Source organism: Neltuma alba, unplaced genomic scaffold, assembly GCF_004799145.2.
Source record: "Neltuma alba isolate B1F8T4 unplaced genomic scaffold, ASM479914v2 tig00011591_pilon, whole genome shotgun sequence".
NCBI lineage: Eukaryota > Viridiplantae > Streptophyta > Magnoliopsida > Fabales > Fabaceae > Neltuma > Neltuma alba.
Window position 1 is genome coordinate 580,258 of NW_021636244.1, and position 17,601 is coordinate 597,858.

At 32.0% G+C, this 17,601-nt stretch overlaps 2 protein-coding genes and 1 non-coding gene across 3 annotated transcripts; all 3 read right to left on the bottom strand.

The window, feature by feature from the left end:
- Nucleotides 1–4,749: 4,749 nt before the first annotated feature.
- Nucleotides 4,750–9,312, bottom strand: LOC114715435 (transcription factor bHLH68). Its single transcript, XM_028900295.1, has 9 exons — nucleotides 8,840–9,312; nucleotides 8,108–8,489; nucleotides 7,914–7,997; nucleotides 7,423–7,488; nucleotides 7,055–7,120; nucleotides 6,885–6,941; nucleotides 6,285–6,329; nucleotides 5,948–5,992; nucleotides 4,750–4,933 (listed from the first exon to the last, which is right to left on the bottom strand). The coding sequence occupies exons 1-9, from the start codon at nucleotides 8,983–8,985 to the stop codon at nucleotides 4,805–4,807; spliced, it is 1,020 nt and encodes a 339-aa protein (XP_028756128.1). The 5' UTR covers nucleotides 8,986–9,312; the 3' UTR covers nucleotides 4,750–4,804.
- A 4,134-nt stretch (nucleotides 9,313–13,446) lies between these two features.
- Nucleotides 13,447–14,266, bottom strand: LOC114715436 (protein THYLAKOID ASSEMBLY 8, chloroplastic-like). Its single transcript, XM_028900297.1, has one exon. It carries the CDS (start codon nucleotides 14,219–14,221, stop codon nucleotides 13,490–13,492), a length of 732 nt encoding a protein of 243 aa, XP_028756130.1. The 5' UTR covers nucleotides 14,222–14,266; the 3' UTR covers nucleotides 13,447–13,489.
- Nucleotides 14,267–14,378: 112 nt separating this feature from the next.
- Nucleotides 14,379–14,460, bottom strand: TRNAS-CGA (transfer RNA serine (anticodon CGA)). Its single transcript has one exon. It is a non-coding gene; the product is annotated as a tRNA-Ser (tRNA).
- Between the last annotated feature and the right edge of the window lie 3,141 nt (nucleotides 14,461–17,601).

Here is a 17,601-nt window from a genome sequence, read left to right on the forward strand (position 1 = left end):
TTCCTACATTGCTTTTTTTAATCATGTTTATTAAAATCACTTTAAGTCTTTTTTACCTTAAAAAAAAAAAACGACCCTTAGTTGCTCTTGTATCTAAAATAGGAAGTGGTAATATATATTCATTCAGCCTTCAATATTATTATATTAATAAAATACAATAGCTAGTAATACCAACTCCGGTTCTAAACATACAAGTTAGTTAACTAATTTGAATAAATTAAGAAAATAACTTAAGTTAGTCATTTATAATAAATAGGTATTGTCTTTTCTAAAATATTCCTATTAATCAAGTGTATTGTTTATAACTACTATTATTAGAAGGACTATTTTATAAACAAATTGATAAATATGAGAGATAAAATGGATTGTGATCTTATATTTAGAGTCAAAATAAAAATCAAATAAAATCTTATATTAAATACCAGAAATAATATATATTTATTCAGCTACTTTGTTTTATCTTTCAATGTTACCACTTCCGATCCTAATTATAAGATCTTATTTACATACAAATAAGGTTTTATAATTAGAATCGGAAGTAATATTATATTACTAACTCCTGTTGTTTTTTATGTAAATATATGAAGTGAGTCATGAGCTACTCGCCCAGCACTTAGTAATGATTATGAATTATGTTAATGATACATGATGAAGAACATTAAATTTTATTTTTTCTAAATTTCCTCCATTACCAAACAAAAACTACAATCACAATCATACTTTTTTGTTTAACTTTTGCCTTTTCTCTGGTATATAAAAATGGAATTACCAAACCAACTTTCGATAAAGTTACGTCATCCTATATAAAACACGAATAAATAATCCCAGGGCAAATCAAACTAGGTCATTTTTAATTACCTACACGACTAACCACTCTAAAATAAATAATAATATTTAAGACTCTCTCACTTAGAATTTCGTTAGTTAGTGGATATAATTAAAGGTATTTATCCGTCATTATCCCATTGGCTTCACGTTTCAAAGTGGGAAATACCACGGCAAAGAGCAAACCCTAGCTAATCCCTCATTTTCAGATCGCTTAAGAAGCAAAAAGGAGAAATCGTTAAAAAAATTCTAAAAATTAAAAAATTATACACAGAGACCTATTTATAAAAATTATAATCAAAACTTATACTATCGTTGTCAAACACATATTAATATTATCATGGGTTCTTATTATTTATAATTTTTTTATTTTGACGGTCATTTTTTATGATTTTTCCAAACATAAAAGAATGAAAAACGTATATAATTAAATTTGACTCTACAGTTTAGTGTAAGAATATTATCCGTAGGTAATTAAAGGGTAATTTTTTTATTAAAAAAAAAAAGAACTTATTGACGGGTGAGATCGACTTACCATATTCCTATTATAAGCCGTCGATATCCAACCGGACTTATCAGGCCTTTTGTTTCCAAAGAAGAAAAGGGCAAAAAAGACAAGAAAAACCCTACGCAGTTAACTCTTAATTCTTTTTTCAAAAAAAAAAAAGTAAATGTGACGCAATATATAGCGTGAGAATGACGAAGAGGCATATATTTATTTATTTATTATACACATATATGCAAGTGGTCCAAAAGGCAACCCGAGGGATGGGGTCCATGTAGTCACATTCGGGTCAGGCACGTGAACGTCTTTTGGCGATAGACTAATAAATTAAGGTTTAAATTTTCATTTTAAAAAAAAAAGTGACCATGTTCAGTGCATGATAATACTTTAAATATGATGAATTCTCTGACAGCAGAACAATACACATATATGTTTAAAAAAATTAGAAAAAAATAGGGAAAAATATCACATTAAAAGATTTATCTACAGAAAACATGGCTACTTTGTAAATCTTATACACACAAGGTATTTAAATCCTTCTAACCAGTATAATTTTTAATGGAATATATTTTTTCTAATTTATCTTTTATTTTGTTGTGACCTTATATTCCCTTGTTACGATGTCCCTAATAATTACCACTGTGTATATGTGTGAAGTCTGATGATCATGATGAGAAGCATGCGATTTGAAAACTTCCTTTTGAGAAAAGAACAGCAATATAATTCATATATATATATATATATATATTTGTGTGTCCTTTTGAGGAAAGAACAGCAATATAATCCATATATATAACGCCGAAATCAAAACTCAGACTATTAAATGATTATAGGTGTTTTCAAGTGTTTGTGCTCTCGTTATAATATTTTTTTATTTTATGTATATAAAGATGGTCCTAATAAATTGTCCCAGGATAGTTTCCAGACCCAAACGTAATTTTGCATGCATCTGTACGAATTCTCTCAGTTCTTGTCGGTCATGAGTGTCATCATATGTCGTTTCATTCAAGTCTCGAGCGAAGATTAAAAAAATATATATATATCATTCAATTTTTTTTTTTTTGCATTTAATGTTATGATTTTATTTTTCTGGCACATTCAACATCTCAATATTATTTATTTAGTTATATCCAACAAGTAGTACAAGAAGTACTGAACGCATTTTTTAAAAATAAAATAAAGGCATTGAATGTTAGTTACTTTACGCAAACAAAAATATTCCAGGTTTATTTTGAAGCTATATGTGTACACAAATACCACGCATATCTATGTAATTAAGTTGAAAAAGACTATAATACTCCCTCCGTTCCTTATTATAAAAGACATTTGATGCTTATGACATGTTTCTATATATAAGAGACACTTACAAGTTGTCTCTATTTTTTTGTGTTGATTTACTATTTTACCCATATTTATTATCTCCAACTCACACTTTCTCTCCCTCCCACTTCTCTTTCTTTTAATAATTTAATTATTCTCTCTCATGCTCTCTCTCCTTATTAATGAGGGCATTTTTGGAAAAAAGTTATACTTTTTATACATTAATTGTTCTTAACTAATTTTAACTGTTTTTTTTATCAACGTACTTCGGTTATTTGTCTCTTATAATAAGGAACGGATGGAGTAGTCTTTTACATACCTATTCCTTGTAATTATCAAGTCAAAAATAATAATAAGTTACTCTCTCCGTCTTTTTTATAAACAACAACTAATATTTCTTTCTTATTCTTAAATATAAGTGACATTTACAAATTGTTTTAAATTTTTGTTACAAATTTTCTATTTTTTCTCATTAATTACTTATTTTAATACTCAATATATTTATTATTTCACTTCTCAAATCATCATCTCTCTCCATTCGCATTCTCTTTTTTTATAAATAAGAATATTTTGAAAAAAAAAACTTTTAATTTCTACGTATTTATTGCCCTTAACTAATTTTTTGACTACGTGATAGAGTTTAAAGTTGCTTATAAAAAGAGCCGGGGGGATAATAGATTTCATGGGGTTGGCCAAAAAAATTTTCGTCCTGCTTTATAATTGTATGAGCAAATTCAAGCCATCTTTTTAATTACTATATTTAACACATTAATTCGCATTAGTAATGGCTATTGACCCCAGATTCACGCTTGAAATACTAATTCATCTCTTCAACTTTAATATTACTCATCCGGTCCTTAATATAAGACCCATTTAACTAATTTGATTAGATTAAGAAAATTAGGTAAGTTGGTTAATTATAAAAAATGTTACACGTTTTCCTAAAATACCATAATCATCTTTCTTAATACCCCTTTCATTCTTCTACTTGATTATGGTTGAGGGAGTATCCATAGGGGTAATTTAGAGAAAATTAATAAATATGATAAATGTGTCTTATATTTAGAACCAAAATTAACTCAACAATTGGGTTTTATATTAAGGACTGGAGGAGTATTATTGCGAGTTATTTGAATTTTGAATTTCCAAAGAAAATAGGCTGCAGCTTAAATTTAATTGGCGAGTAATTTGCTTAAATATGTTTTCCGTTTGTGTATGTAAGAGAAATTGGGAAGATATTGTTTTGAGACTCTTGAGAATCAAGTTTATTGGCAGATTAAAGATTCACCTTGCAAATGGAAAGGGTATTGTGGCCGACTAAAACCCTTTTGAAAAGCCTATGACCTGGGAGAATTAATTACTATTGCCAACCGTGGATACCCTAGGCTCAACCATAAAAAAAAATAATAATTACAAATTATTGTTAATTATGATTTAACTCTAATGCATGTTTATATCTTGTCATGAAAGACATAATTTTCCTGCGTGCCACAATGCAAGGATTCAATTTTTTATATAACTGTATCAAAAGCAAATTATCTTGTTTTCGTTGCCCACTTATACAAAAGGAGCTTCGCGTGTCATGTTGAAAAGCAAAGCTAAATGAATAAATGTGGAAGCGACCTCATTAATATATAATCGTTATCTGGTTAATTATTACTAATTAATAATTATCATTAATATATCTAAAGCAATATATAGGTGACAAGCCTATGGAAAAGTGGAAGTTAATTATCGTGAATAATTATCACTAATAATTCATTAATGATAAAAGAAAAAGAAGACTAAATATGATGACCAGCTTCATCAAAATACATATATTTAAAAGCAAAAAAAATAAAATCTTGAGTAATATAGTTTCACAAATCTTGATCTCAGTGCTAACATAACTCAATATTACAAGTAATTACCCTGATGATTAGAAATTAGAATTAGAGAGCGTACGTGGATTATAACCTAAATGCATACATATATATATATATATATATATATATGTGTGTGTAGTTGCTTGATGGGCTTAATGTTAAAAGCATCATAAGGAATAATGAACATATAGCATCGTGAGCAATTAATCATATTAATTATTTTATTAGTGATTATTATAGATTGACTGCTCATGATGTTATACATATAATAAGAAGAGTGAAGATTAAATTAAAAACCGCTGGCATAAGCAGGTGCCCAGTAATCAGCTCCATTTTCATTGCCAACATGTTGGGTGCAAGACACAGGTACCAAGCACAGCCCTCTACTCCTCAAGTCCTTCGCCTTTTCTTCTCCTTCCTGCTAATTCATTCACTTCTTCATCAATTATTACTTCACATGTACAAATCAAGACAAAAGTGCATCTTCAATCGTTTAACTATAGGATAACCGTGAATATCCAGCACCCTGATCTTATTTTGAGGTGCATCAAGCACTCTATTTTTTTTTTTGTGTGTGCATCCAATATTTTAATCTTATTTATAGTGCATCTAGTACCCTAGACACTAAGGTGCTGAATGTAACTAAAAAAAATAATATTAGGGTGCTGGAGGCACCAGCAAAATAAGATCATAGTGCTGAAGACACCTAAAAAATAAGATTAGAATACTAGATGTATTTTGTTCTTAGCTTTATACAAAGGTTTACATTTGATCCTTTAATAATTTTGTCAATTGTTTCTTTGAAGCTGTTAGTTTTATTAGCAAGAAATGTTGACATTAAAATTTTAAATCCTGAGAAAACATTCACAAGTATTAACATATCAGGTTTAGTTTTTGAAAATAACAATGATTGGTGTAAAAAAATTATCATTTAAGACTAATAATATTAGGATTAGAAGACTAGAAAATTTACTTTTCAAAATTAAGCAACCAAAAGTGCATTTTTACCGATAAATCAACAAACTGACAAATAAATTAAGATGCAAAATTAACCTAACCAAAGACTAATTAAAGTTCATCATTGTTTCAAATAGGCAAAAAGGATAATACATACAGAGAGTGAGAGTGAATAAGATTGATTTTTTTTATTCCGTTCTTTTTTTTAATTGTTAAACAATTCATAAAAGTCTTAATCAATTTTAAAGGATACAGACCTATAATTATTAGTCATTATTAGCTTGATTACTAGTTAAGAATGGAGGTTTCTATACCCACTTTGTAAGGTGATGATAATGATGATTACGATGCTCTATACTTATATTATTATAAGAAAAAAAAATAAAAAGGGATGGATGGGAGTCAAATGAAGGAGAATACAGAACTCATATAAAGGCAAGCTTTTGTAAAAAAGAAAATAGAAAACAGTAGCAACCTGGTTTGAAGCTCCTTTTCTTTTGAGGCCAGTGTCATTCAACAGCTACATTGGAATAAAGAGGGCAGAAAAGAAAAGGTATTATTATTAAATTAATAATTAAATTAAATTGACGAGTAATATTTTATAACTTCCCTCTTAACCTGTTTTTGACTTCGAATCAACAATTAGCAGCCTCACATTATGCTTTTCACTAAAAGCTGAGAAGCCTTATTATTATAATTTCTAATGCTTTCTTCTCTTTTTGCTAATTATAAATTAATAAACTAGTTGCAACAATTGTAAAAGGAGCTTCCCCATTTGATTCTAGTGAGTTGATGGATCCAATAAAGCTTACCTGACCCGGGTCCTCAGGAAACACAGAATTCCTTTCTCCATGTACCTAACCAGAAATATAAATAAATAAATAACAAAAATCTTTTACACGGTATTGGAGATATAAATTTTTCACATAAATATATTTTTTTAGAAAATTTTTAGCATTTTAAGCTATAAGCATCCGCTATTGAGGAGATTAATATTTGAGAGGATTACATGCAGTCTCAAGTAACCAAAGAATAATTTTCTATATAAGCCATGATTACTTGTAACTATATAATTTTATGATGTGGTATTGAAGTTTGACATGCAAATGAAAATGACGAAATGATATATCTTTTATTCAAGACCTGTTTGTAATTCTCTCTTAATATTAGAGAATGTTTTTTGAAAAATAATTAAAAGTGGAGTAAAACCTAGCTATATATAATAGTAGTAACCTTTTATAATAATAAAAAAATTCTATATTTTAATAATATATGTTCATAATTAAGCGGGGCAACATACGTACAAAAGAATCTCCAGCATGAACATGTGTGTGGAAGAGAGAAAAGCGGGGGATTGTGTTTATGCTTTGGGAAATGTAAAAGAATGAATAATGGGTGCTTTGGCCACTTACAGAGTGTTGATTCCTAATGTTCTTCGATGCATTCGACAAGTAAGGCGAGCTTAGTGCCTGCAAATATACATTAAATAATTCTCTCTGTAACTTCATTAACCACACAGAATGTCTCTCTCTCTCTCTCTCTATGTATATATATAATGAGGGCGAAAGGAATTAAACATCACCTCAATTTGACCTTGGAGGAATCTAATATATCCAATGGCTTCTAACAAGACAGAAGCTGTGTCAGTCTGCAAAAGGGAAAAACACAAACACACACACACACACACCCACCACACGCACCACCACCACAATAACCTTTGTCACCTTTTCTCCTTTCTTTAAGGTTAAAATATGAAAGGTAAAGAAGTTTGAGATACACAGACACATATGAAACTGTTCATCATGGGGACTTGTAATTGAAACAAAACAAAACAAAGTCTTGTAATGGTTTGTTTAGTTTTTGTATTATTCTGTTCATGTTCATTATTCCTGCTTTGTTTTCAGGAGAAGCATATTATAACAATAACGAGTGGTTCGGTAAATTAATTACCTTTCCAAATGGGGAAACTAGCTGGTGAAGTGCTGTTATTCTATCGCCTAGTTTCTCCTTTCTCACCTGATTCACATCAAAATTTGTAAATGCTTTAAATTTCTCTCTGTTAAAAACTATGTGACGAAGCAGAAAGAATATCTCAGTGTTGAAGAGAGACAATTAAGCAAGACGACACACAACACAACACACACATATATACAAACTCTCACAAACAGACACACGCGCACATCACAAGTAATTAAAGCTACATAACTAGGGAGATCGAGAATGGTAGTAACATGAGAGGAAGGGAGAGGATTTTGGATCCTCTCCTATGACATGATGATTGTGTAAATAGAAAGATAAAGACAATAATTTTCTTTCTTTTGCCCTTATCTCTCTCTTTTTGTCTTTTGTAATTAATTCTTCTTTAGTTTCTCTCCACTGTGGTGTCTCATCGCGTTGAGAGGATTCAGATCCGAAAGTAGTTTGAGAGTTTTGTGGGTCACCTTGAGGGGAGGTTGGCTTGGAGATGCCTGAACCCTAGCCTTCTTATTACAAACTCCAGAAGCCACTGAGCTATTATTATTGCTCTATAACAGTACGCAAGGTACCAAAAGAGACAACACACGACTGATTAGAAAATAATAATGAAAGCTATAAGCTTGATATGAAGAGAAGAAGGTCTGTGTAAAATTGTTACCTCAGATGGTTGATTATTGTTATGATGTGGCTTGTTATAAGTGAAATCCAAAATATTATCAGTGTTGTTACTTGAGGTAGTGATTTGACGAGGTTTAGGGGAAGAATTAGAAGGAATAAGTGATGGGGGCATCATATTGCTTAGCCAATAAGAAGAGGACGAGGCATGAGAAGATCCTGCTGAAGCCTGAAACTCCTCACTTCCATGGCCGTACAAGTTACCACCTTGGGAAACCTCTTGCTTTATTACATCAACAGCAAGAGGAGGTGATGGAGCTGCTCTGGAGGATGCGTTATTCAGAATCTGGTCTTCCCAATTTTCCATCTTCTTGCCTTGAAGATGATTCGACCCCATTCTCTCTTCTTCTCCAGGTAAACCAGCACTGTTGTTGTGAACCACAACCCATAACATGTTAATACCCCGGAAAAAGAAAAGCAAAGTACCCAAAGAACTTGTACTTAATAATAAATATAAAGGCCCCAATTCATACAGTTCTTTCATCAAAGCTAAACCCAATAAAATAATCTATCAAATAAATCGTTTTTGAAAGTATATATGTGTGTTTGTGTGTGTGTGTGTGTTTGATTAACTAACTAACTCTAAACTGCTACATATTTCTGAACTCCTGAGGATCCCTTCAAACTGAGCCTGGAGATATGGAAAAGGTGAAAATACATGTGTACTGGAGAGAGAGAGTGGGTGTGAGAGAGGAAGAGAGAGAGAGAGAATTACAAAAGCATCTGGCTCCATGACTGAGGAGTTTCTTGGGTTTCAGTGAAGAAATTCATGGGAATTGAGGAAGATCCAAGCACATACTGAGGAGGGATCAAAGTTGGTGGATGCATGCTCCACCAGTTAGGGTTTCCGGCCATGATCATTTAGATGAAAGAGTCTTCTTCTTCTTCTTTGGTGGCGAGAAGCTTCAAACAATTATCATCATGCTAGCTAGTAACAATATATGAGAGAGCTTCAAAAGAAAACCTTAATGATGATATAAAAATTTAAATTTCAATCTAATCTATATCTCTATATATCTATCAATCTCCTTCTTCTTTTTTTCTCCCCTTTCCCTACTTTCTCTCTTTTCTTTCACTTTGTGCTATTTCCTTGTATGTGCAACCAAACAAGGCTTTGGCCAAAAGCTTTGAGAGTTTCTGTCTCTGCTTTTCTACAAGCTAAGCTGATGAAGAGAAGCTAATTGAAAAGTGTTTTGGGGGATAGATGAGGATGGACTACTTTGCATATCTAGTTGCTTTCTCTTTCTCTTTCTCTTTCCCTTTCCCTTTCTTTTAATTCATTTATTCAGTATTCTTTTTCCTCTCATCTATTCCTGCTTTTTTGCTTTATTATAAAGTGGGACACAAAAGCTGGAGGCTAGTGTTATGAGGCCTATAAATTAATGGCTTATTTCCTTAATTTAGGGTTATACCGTGGGATTGTTCCAGGCCCTAGGGGCTAGGGTTGGGGGCATACAGAAGTATATAGTAGGGCATATTAGTATTTGGATCTCAGTATGGCATGTGTGTGTGTGTGTGTGTGTGCGTGCATGCTTTCTTTATTCTCTGCAGCAATAATTCACTTGAACAAACAAATTTTCAGAATCTGAGTGTGTGCCCGTCATTAAATATAAATACATCAAAGCAGACAATGATAGGAATCTCCCATGAAGGACTGCTCATGATCATTTATGTATAAAGAACTTTAATTATTGAAAACCAGTGGTGCTTTGATTTAATTATAATGGAATACTCATTGGAAATATATAGCCTTTCCAGGCATAGATGTTATTTTACGTAATAAAGATCCACTTACTTGGTTATTTTTCTTTACAGTGAAACACCTATATCTTCCTTTAAGAAGAATATGTGTATGTGCATACACACACATACACACTTTTTCATTGAAATAAAAAAACGCACTAGACTGTTTTTCTTATATATACATAGACCGAAATATCTTTGCAGTTTTTATTTAATTGTATAATATAAAAATGTCATATATGCCGTATAAATTAATTGACTCGTTAAATTAGATCTAAATTTATAGTTTTCAACTTTTCATTGAAATAATTTTTACAAATATTATTATAATATAAACAATTAATTTACTTTTTTAGAGTGCTTTATTAATTTGTCATATTTCAAATTGAACAGTTGTATAATTCTCACACACACACACTCTCCTCCTAGTTAATTGGAAATTCTATTTTAGTTATTGAATGGTTAGTGTGTCATGATAATAATTTAATACTCAGTGATCTAAGGGCACTCGTTTCTTGAGACTTCACACAAACCTTTTATAATTGTCAAAAGATAGCGTTGGGCAATCATTTTTAAGTACCGTAGAAGGATGCAACTGAAAACTAACACACACACATTAAAGTTATACCTTCTTGTATAAGAGATGCTGTCTCATTTAAAATCCCAAAATAGGGGGTCACTCTTTGAAATTTCAATTGCCAAACAATATTGAGAGGAGAATTAATAAAAACAGACTCAAAATTAGCCTCCAATTTTCTCCCAATTAATTAAAGATATCGTATGTTCTTAATCATTCATGAAGCAGCCAAAAAAAAAAAAATCCATGTGTAGATGTTCTGTGTGTGTGTGTAGATCCAAATACGAGAGAACAAAACAGGATATATGTGCAACAAAAAGAAAACTACATTTCCCAAGAGCCAAGGACTAAGTATAAGATATATACTATCCATCACATGGTATGCTTCTACACATATAGGTCCTGTTTGATACGAAACATTGAAAATGAAAGATTGGGATTAGAATTGTAATTGAAAAAATCATTAAAATAGTATTTAACATGAGTAATTACTTATTATGTAGGATTAGACAAACCCATAGGTGGGATTGGGGAATACCACTTCCCCCTATGGTATTCTCCAATCCCACATACATGAGTTTAGCTAATCCCATATAACAAGTAATATTTTATACTAAACGCTTTTTTAATAGATTTTCTCAATTGTAATTGCAATCCCAATCCTTTATTTTCAATACTTCTTACCAAACGTAACCATACTTCTTGTTTCCTTTCTCTATTAAAAACCAAGGAATATAATCAATATGAATATCAAGAGATATTCACATCAACAATATACTCCCTCTGGTTCTTATTATGAGCACCTGATAACTTTATATAAACCCTAAATTAGTTATTTCTTGTAACATATTATAAAATTATTCTCAATAAAAGTCATTAGTTAGAGACATAATTGGTTAATTAGTTAAGGATACAGGGTGGAAAAAAATAATGACAAAATATGCTATATTATGAAACATGCCAAAAATCTAAAGGCGGGAGGGAATGTATATACATTTGATCTATAAGAATGAACAATATATCTTATCTTTGGCTCCTTGCAACCTGCAAGTTTGAAATCTAGGTAGTGTTAGGTGAAATCGTGTGCATCATACTGTTCAAGGTTTGTTTGCATCTGCTTACTTTAACTTTTTAAATACTTATAAGCACTTTATATAAATTGAGATAAAATTTCTTTCATATACTTATCTCATATTTCGTTAATTATAATTGAAAAATTACTTATTATAAGTCATTTCAAACAAGCAAATTAAAAGTCTAGAGATAAAGATACATGAACCACTGTGTATGAAGTTATAATTGAGTACGGAAGTGATTAAATAATTTTCGAAGAGGACAACCTTTTTTGGGCCATGGGGTGAAGCTCTTTAAGACCCTTTTTCTCATCTTTTTTCCATGAACAACGTTTCTAGCATCACATTAAGAATCAACGAAAAGTAAAAAATGAGATAGCCAAACGCAAGCCAGGAAAAGCTTAAGTGCTATCATTTCAAATTATTATATCACCTTTTTCATAATTTCTGACTAGTTGGACATATCTATTTATATAAACATGTGTAGCTCAGAAGAGGTTATTGAGAGACATATCAGAAGGATTTGGTTTGACTAATGGTCTTCCACTTGAGAATGAACAATAAACAGGGAATTTAGGTCTCACTAATGAAAGCCCTTCAAGCTTACTAATTTCCAATTCCCTTTTTATCGTTTTTCCAACTTTTGGTTAATCATGCTGCAACATAACAGCAACATTATACAGGGAAAGGAAGGAAAAAAAAAAAAAAGATGACCTCTTTTGACTGAGTTTCACATCATTATTCTTCATTTCTCTTTCTTTCTTTCTTCTTTCTTTTTTCTTTTTATATTTATCTGTTTTCCTTTTTTCCCTGAACTATTATTTCACTCAAAATGATGAATTCAACTCAGCAAATACTCTGTGTGTGAGAGAGAAACCAATGTGATTTTAAATTTGACTTAAAACATCGGATGATGGTAGAAATTTGAAATGTAAAAAGTTATTCTAAAAAGTCTTAAATCTAAAAAAGTGTTTAAAATGACAAATAAAGTTAGGGAATGAAATATCATTTGACTTTGTTTTTGGAATCATGATTCATGACAATCAAATAATATCCTCTTGTCATTATTTTTTGTTTTTTCGTACAGAGTCTTACTTCTTTTTGTGGCGATTAGATGTGACCCAAATTACGCTTTTGCCCCGCAAAATATTTAGTGGAGAGAAATAAATCGAATAAAAAGTTACTTTTCCATAATTTCTTTTGATGCTATATGTAAGAAAAATAATCTCACTTCTGATTATTGTTTTCTCCAATTTCTCAATGATACTAAACATTGAGGGCCTGTCTGACATGGAATTGGTCTAAAGTCTAAACAGTACAACAATAAAGCTCAGGAACGCCATCATGTCAAAAAGGAAAAACTTTGAGAAATGTTAAAGAAAGTTTGGGCTGTAGTCTAAGCCCACAGACAAAGCCCAATAATGAAGTTTCAATATTAAAAAAGGCCACAACTGAAAAAAGAACCCAAAAAACTCGCTATTTAATTTATAACACCTAGTGAGTGTTTGAAAACACCTAAAAATACTTCTTACAAAACGAGACAAATTTTTTCAAGTATTTATTTTATACATTTTGAAAATATTTTTAAAACTATTATTTTGATTTTATCTAAATATTTTTTTAACAAGATACATCCGACTTGCTTTTAGGTCACAAGAGACCACCGAGACTAGTTTTACCCACAAATGACTTTATCTTTAAAATCCAATAGTTAGGCAATTTTTTTTTTTTGGCTAGAATTAGGCAAATAACTTTGAAGTCTGGTAAAAGTTGCAGATTCGGTTTCACCTGTACAACTTCAGGGTTCAAACCGTTAGTATATCATTTTTAACAAAAAAGAAAGGTTAGAAGAATTTGGAACTCATGGTCAAAAAAAAAAAAAGAACTCGGAACTAATCTGTGTAATAAAATCAAATGACCAAATTGTATTTTCAATTCTGTCGGATCACAAGGCGATTACATTTTACAACAACTAAATAATTGGTTTGACCAATCTGTCCCTGGAGAACTTGGCAAATGACTTCTTGTATTCACTTTCAACCTCCTGAGAAAGAGCCTCTTCCCCAAAGTTCTTGAGGCCGTTACTCAAAACCTTAGCCACATACTCATCCGCCTCCACGCGCCACCCCCACCCACTCTTCTTCATCATCCCGTAAATCCTGACCGTTGATTCCCTCCTCTGCGCTCCAATCACCGCCTTGATCAACTCCACCAATCCCTTGTCGTCGCACTCGATTCCACCCTCCGATTCCCCCATCTCCACAATCAGACGGTCCACATCCTCCGCCATCCCATTCCTCGCCAGAGCCTGCACCATCTCTGCGTACAGCGACAGCTCCGCCTGGTATTCCGATCGGACGGCGGAGAAGGCTCGGAGGGCTAGCGCGCACTGGTCCTGCCGGAGGAGCTCCTTGAGGACGGCCATGAGGTCGGACTTGATCAGCCGCGATAGGTTCTTGGAGACGAGGTCGTCTACGTTGGAGGGTTTGGTTCGATGGAGACGCTTGAGGGTTTGGACGGCTTGGATTGCTTCAATGCTGAGAGTTCGGCCTTTTACGAGAGGCCCGCGCTGAGACCGGGGACCGCCGCACCGGACCGGAACGTAGGTGGAAGGCGAGGATGTGGTAGCGGTGCAAGGTTTGGGTGGTAGAGAACCGTGGGGTTTAAGGAAGGTGGGGTTTTGGTGCCAAGTTGAAAAAGCCATGGCCGAACAGAAACAGGCGAGGGAAGACGACGAGAGGGGCACAGGGCTAAAACACTGAGATATCTAATCTATTAAGCTTATCGGATTGGGAATCAAATGACGAATTTGCCCTTCATATGAGGGGATGAATGAAAATACAAAATCGAAAAATTATGGACGTCGACAGCAGGATTCGAACCTGCGCAGGCAGAGCCCAACAGATTTCGAGTCTGTCTCCTTAACCACTCGGACATATCGACGCCACAATGGATGTGGTCATTTTTATTAGATAGAGGCAATGATTATCTGGCATAACCACACCAACGTCCTTTTTCTGTCCTGGAAATATTACAGAAATTATAAGCATAATGTATGGCCCAAAGATCCATAGCCCATAGGTGAACGGAGGGCAAAGTGGGCTTGAGCCCATCTTTGCCAATTGATAAGACTGTCCGTGTATTCTTCCTTTTATGATGAAAGTATCATGACGGTATTTGTGTTTTTTTTTTTGGTTAAAGCATAGGTATCCTCTTATTGAAGGTAATCCTATTCGAGACACGGTCAGGTACTAAATGTGAGCACCTCTTCCAGCAGGGATTCGAACCTTGGTTCACCATGTTGTGGTGAACTAGCTCCTTCTGCTAGACCCAATCCTTGTTAATAATATTTGTGTTTTTTTGAATGCTATTTACGGGATATTTCATCCTTTTTTCAAGCTCTCTGATTTTTCTTCTTAAAGATAACGTAACAGGCCTGGGAAAAAGAAAGATGATATATATTGTGGATATCTTGATAATCCGGCATAATTTACATTCTTGTGTGTGTGTGTGTTATATGGTCAAAGCCGGCAGAAACTGGGATATCTAACACTAGAATCTTAATTGTATTCTTACATTAAACAGGGCCAATTAAAAGGGCACATTACATTGCCTGCTTCAACTTGGGGAAAAAAAAAAAGTGGAGCATAATTATGAGTACTTGGAAATTTTGGTCTCACATTGCTCCAACAAGCTCGTGAGGGAGAGGGAAAATTAAATGCCCCAAATCAAAATAGATTTCTTGTCCACAATTCGGAGTCTTCTTGGTATAATCAAACCTTTGGCTTCATTTGTGGGAATTGGGATTCCCCAAAGTCCTGTCACTAAATCCTCATGTATTGCACTAAGTTAATATAAAGGTGTATTTAGATTAGTGGTGATAAAACTAACTTTTATTCTAACTAATTTTTATAAATTTAAATTAGGGTAAAAGTCAGTTAATATAAGGTGATTTATGTTTGGATTGACATTTATAAAAAGTTAGTTTGAAAAGTTAATACTTGTTTAGATGGATAATAAAAAAGTAAGTTTAGATGTAAAATGACTAAAAAAAACATGAATTTTGTTAAATAATTATGTATATAACGTGATAATTCTAAGAAAAATATTAAAATTAAAATTATAAAAATAGTTAATATATCATTGAGAAAATTTGAAAATACTAAATATCAGGTATCAATTCATTTTGTTTCTAATATTTATCTATTTTATCCCAAATAATTTCTATGGTGATTATGCATACTAAGAAGTTTTTATTAATGGGTAGTTTCAATGCATACAACTAACAATGATATGTTAAGCAAGACAACATTAATTTATTACAAATAAATAATTTAACTAATTTTTTAATATCCTTAAATTAGATGTCAAGTTTTTATATCAAGGATCAATAATATCAAATTATTAGGTTTGTTAGGAGTATTTTTGTCCTCTTCTCATTATCATCTTTTCTTTTTCCATGGTGTGAATTAGCTTCAGCGTTGGAATGCCTTTTACCCAAAAGCTCATCTAGAAAAAAACTGACCCAAACATGTGTTTAAATTTTGATACATGTTTTTCATTTTTTATTTTGGTTAAAGTATAGGTATTCTCTTTTTGAAGATAATCTTATTCGAAACATTATCAGGCACTAAATACAAACACTTCTTCTACCGGATATTTGAACTTTAATTTGACACATTGTGAAAAACCAGTCATCTTCTGCTAAACCCAACTCGTGATACATGTTTTCCATCAAAAACGTGAATCTAAGCATCCGCTTAGTGGGTCCGTGAGTGTTTCAACTCTCGAGCTCTTTAAAAAGTTTATGTAATTCATTCATTCGTTATCAATCCCAAAATTTGACTGTAGGATGAGTATTATCGTATGCACCAGCAATGAAAACACCTTTTTTTTTTTTTTTCTTTACCAGCGCAATGAAAACACTTTTTACACCAGCGCATACATGTCAATTTTAATGGGTACCGGGAGTTTATTTTAACTTTTCAGAAAATTTTCACTTGAGATATCATTTTTCTTACGTAATAATCTCTTACATTATAAAATCACTTTTAATAAGTTAATCTAAAGAGGTGTTTGGATTCTTCTGTATGCATTTCTGAAAAATATTTTAACTCAAATGGAGACAAAACTTATTTTATATATTTATTTTATGTGTTATAAAATTATTTTTAAAATTATAGTTTGATTTACATCCAAATTTTATTTTAACTTTTTTAAAGTTTGTCAAATAGTTTTAGCTTTGGTGAGGATATTTAAAAGAAAGAATTACAATTAAATCCCATATAAAAAAATAATTGTTAAAATATTTAATAACAACATCAACAGTTTGTAATAACAAGTTTTAAAATAAAAAATAACAACTTCATATATTTATTTTGTAATTTTTTTTATATAGGATCTTATTATAATGGGAAAGTCCCAAAAAAGGATCTTGGAATATGGGAAATCCCAGATTGGGTCCTTAAATTTAAAAAATGACAGAATGGGTCATTGACCCAATCTGTCATTTGTGAAATTAAGGCGAATTGACAATTTTACCCTCATTTGCATTCATTCACTACAATGATTTAAGGAATCACTATAAGGGTTTAGGTGTTACTTAGATTCGTGTAGCGAATAACTATTCACTTTTTCATAGTCAAGTGTCTTACTATTCACTACAACTAATGTTGTAATCACTAGAACAACGTAAGCATTACCTAGATTTGTGTAGAGAATAACTACTCATTTTGCATAGTCAGGTGTCTTATTATTGTCAGGTACCTTATTATTAACTATAACTAATCTTGTAATCACTAGAATAGTGTAAGCGTTACCTAGATTTGTTTAGAGAATAACTACTCACTTTGTTTAGCCATGGGCAAAATTATCAATTCGCCTTAATTTCACAAATGACAGATTGGGTCAATGACCCATTCTGTCATTTTTAAAATTTAAGGACCCAATCTAGGATTTTGTATATTTCAAGGGCTTTTTCTGGGATTTTCCCTATTATAATCTCTCTATTTAATGAGAGAGAATGGGGGGCAGCGTACGACGAGGAATGGTCTGCAGAATGCCGTTTTGGCGTGGGGAAGGGCA

Excerpts from the sequence above, each read along its gene's own strand:
- LOC114715435 (XM_028900295.1), bottom strand. The coding sequence starts at position 8,985 with ATGATCATGGCCGGAAACCCTAACTGGTGGAGCATGCATCCACCAACT. Across the intron at positions 7,489-7,913 it reads CAAGCCAACCTCCCCTCAAG|GTGAGAAAGGAGAAACTAGG; the intron begins GTGACCCACAAA and ends GATGTGAATCAG. Across the intron at positions 5,993-6,284 it reads TTCCTGAGGACCCGGGTCAG|CTGTTGAATGACACTGGCCT; the intron begins GTAAGCTTTATT and ends ATTCCAATGTAG.
- LOC114715436 (XM_028900297.1), bottom strand. The coding sequence starts at position 14,221 with ATGGCTTTTTCAACTTGGCACCAAAACCCCACCTTCCTTAAACCCCAC.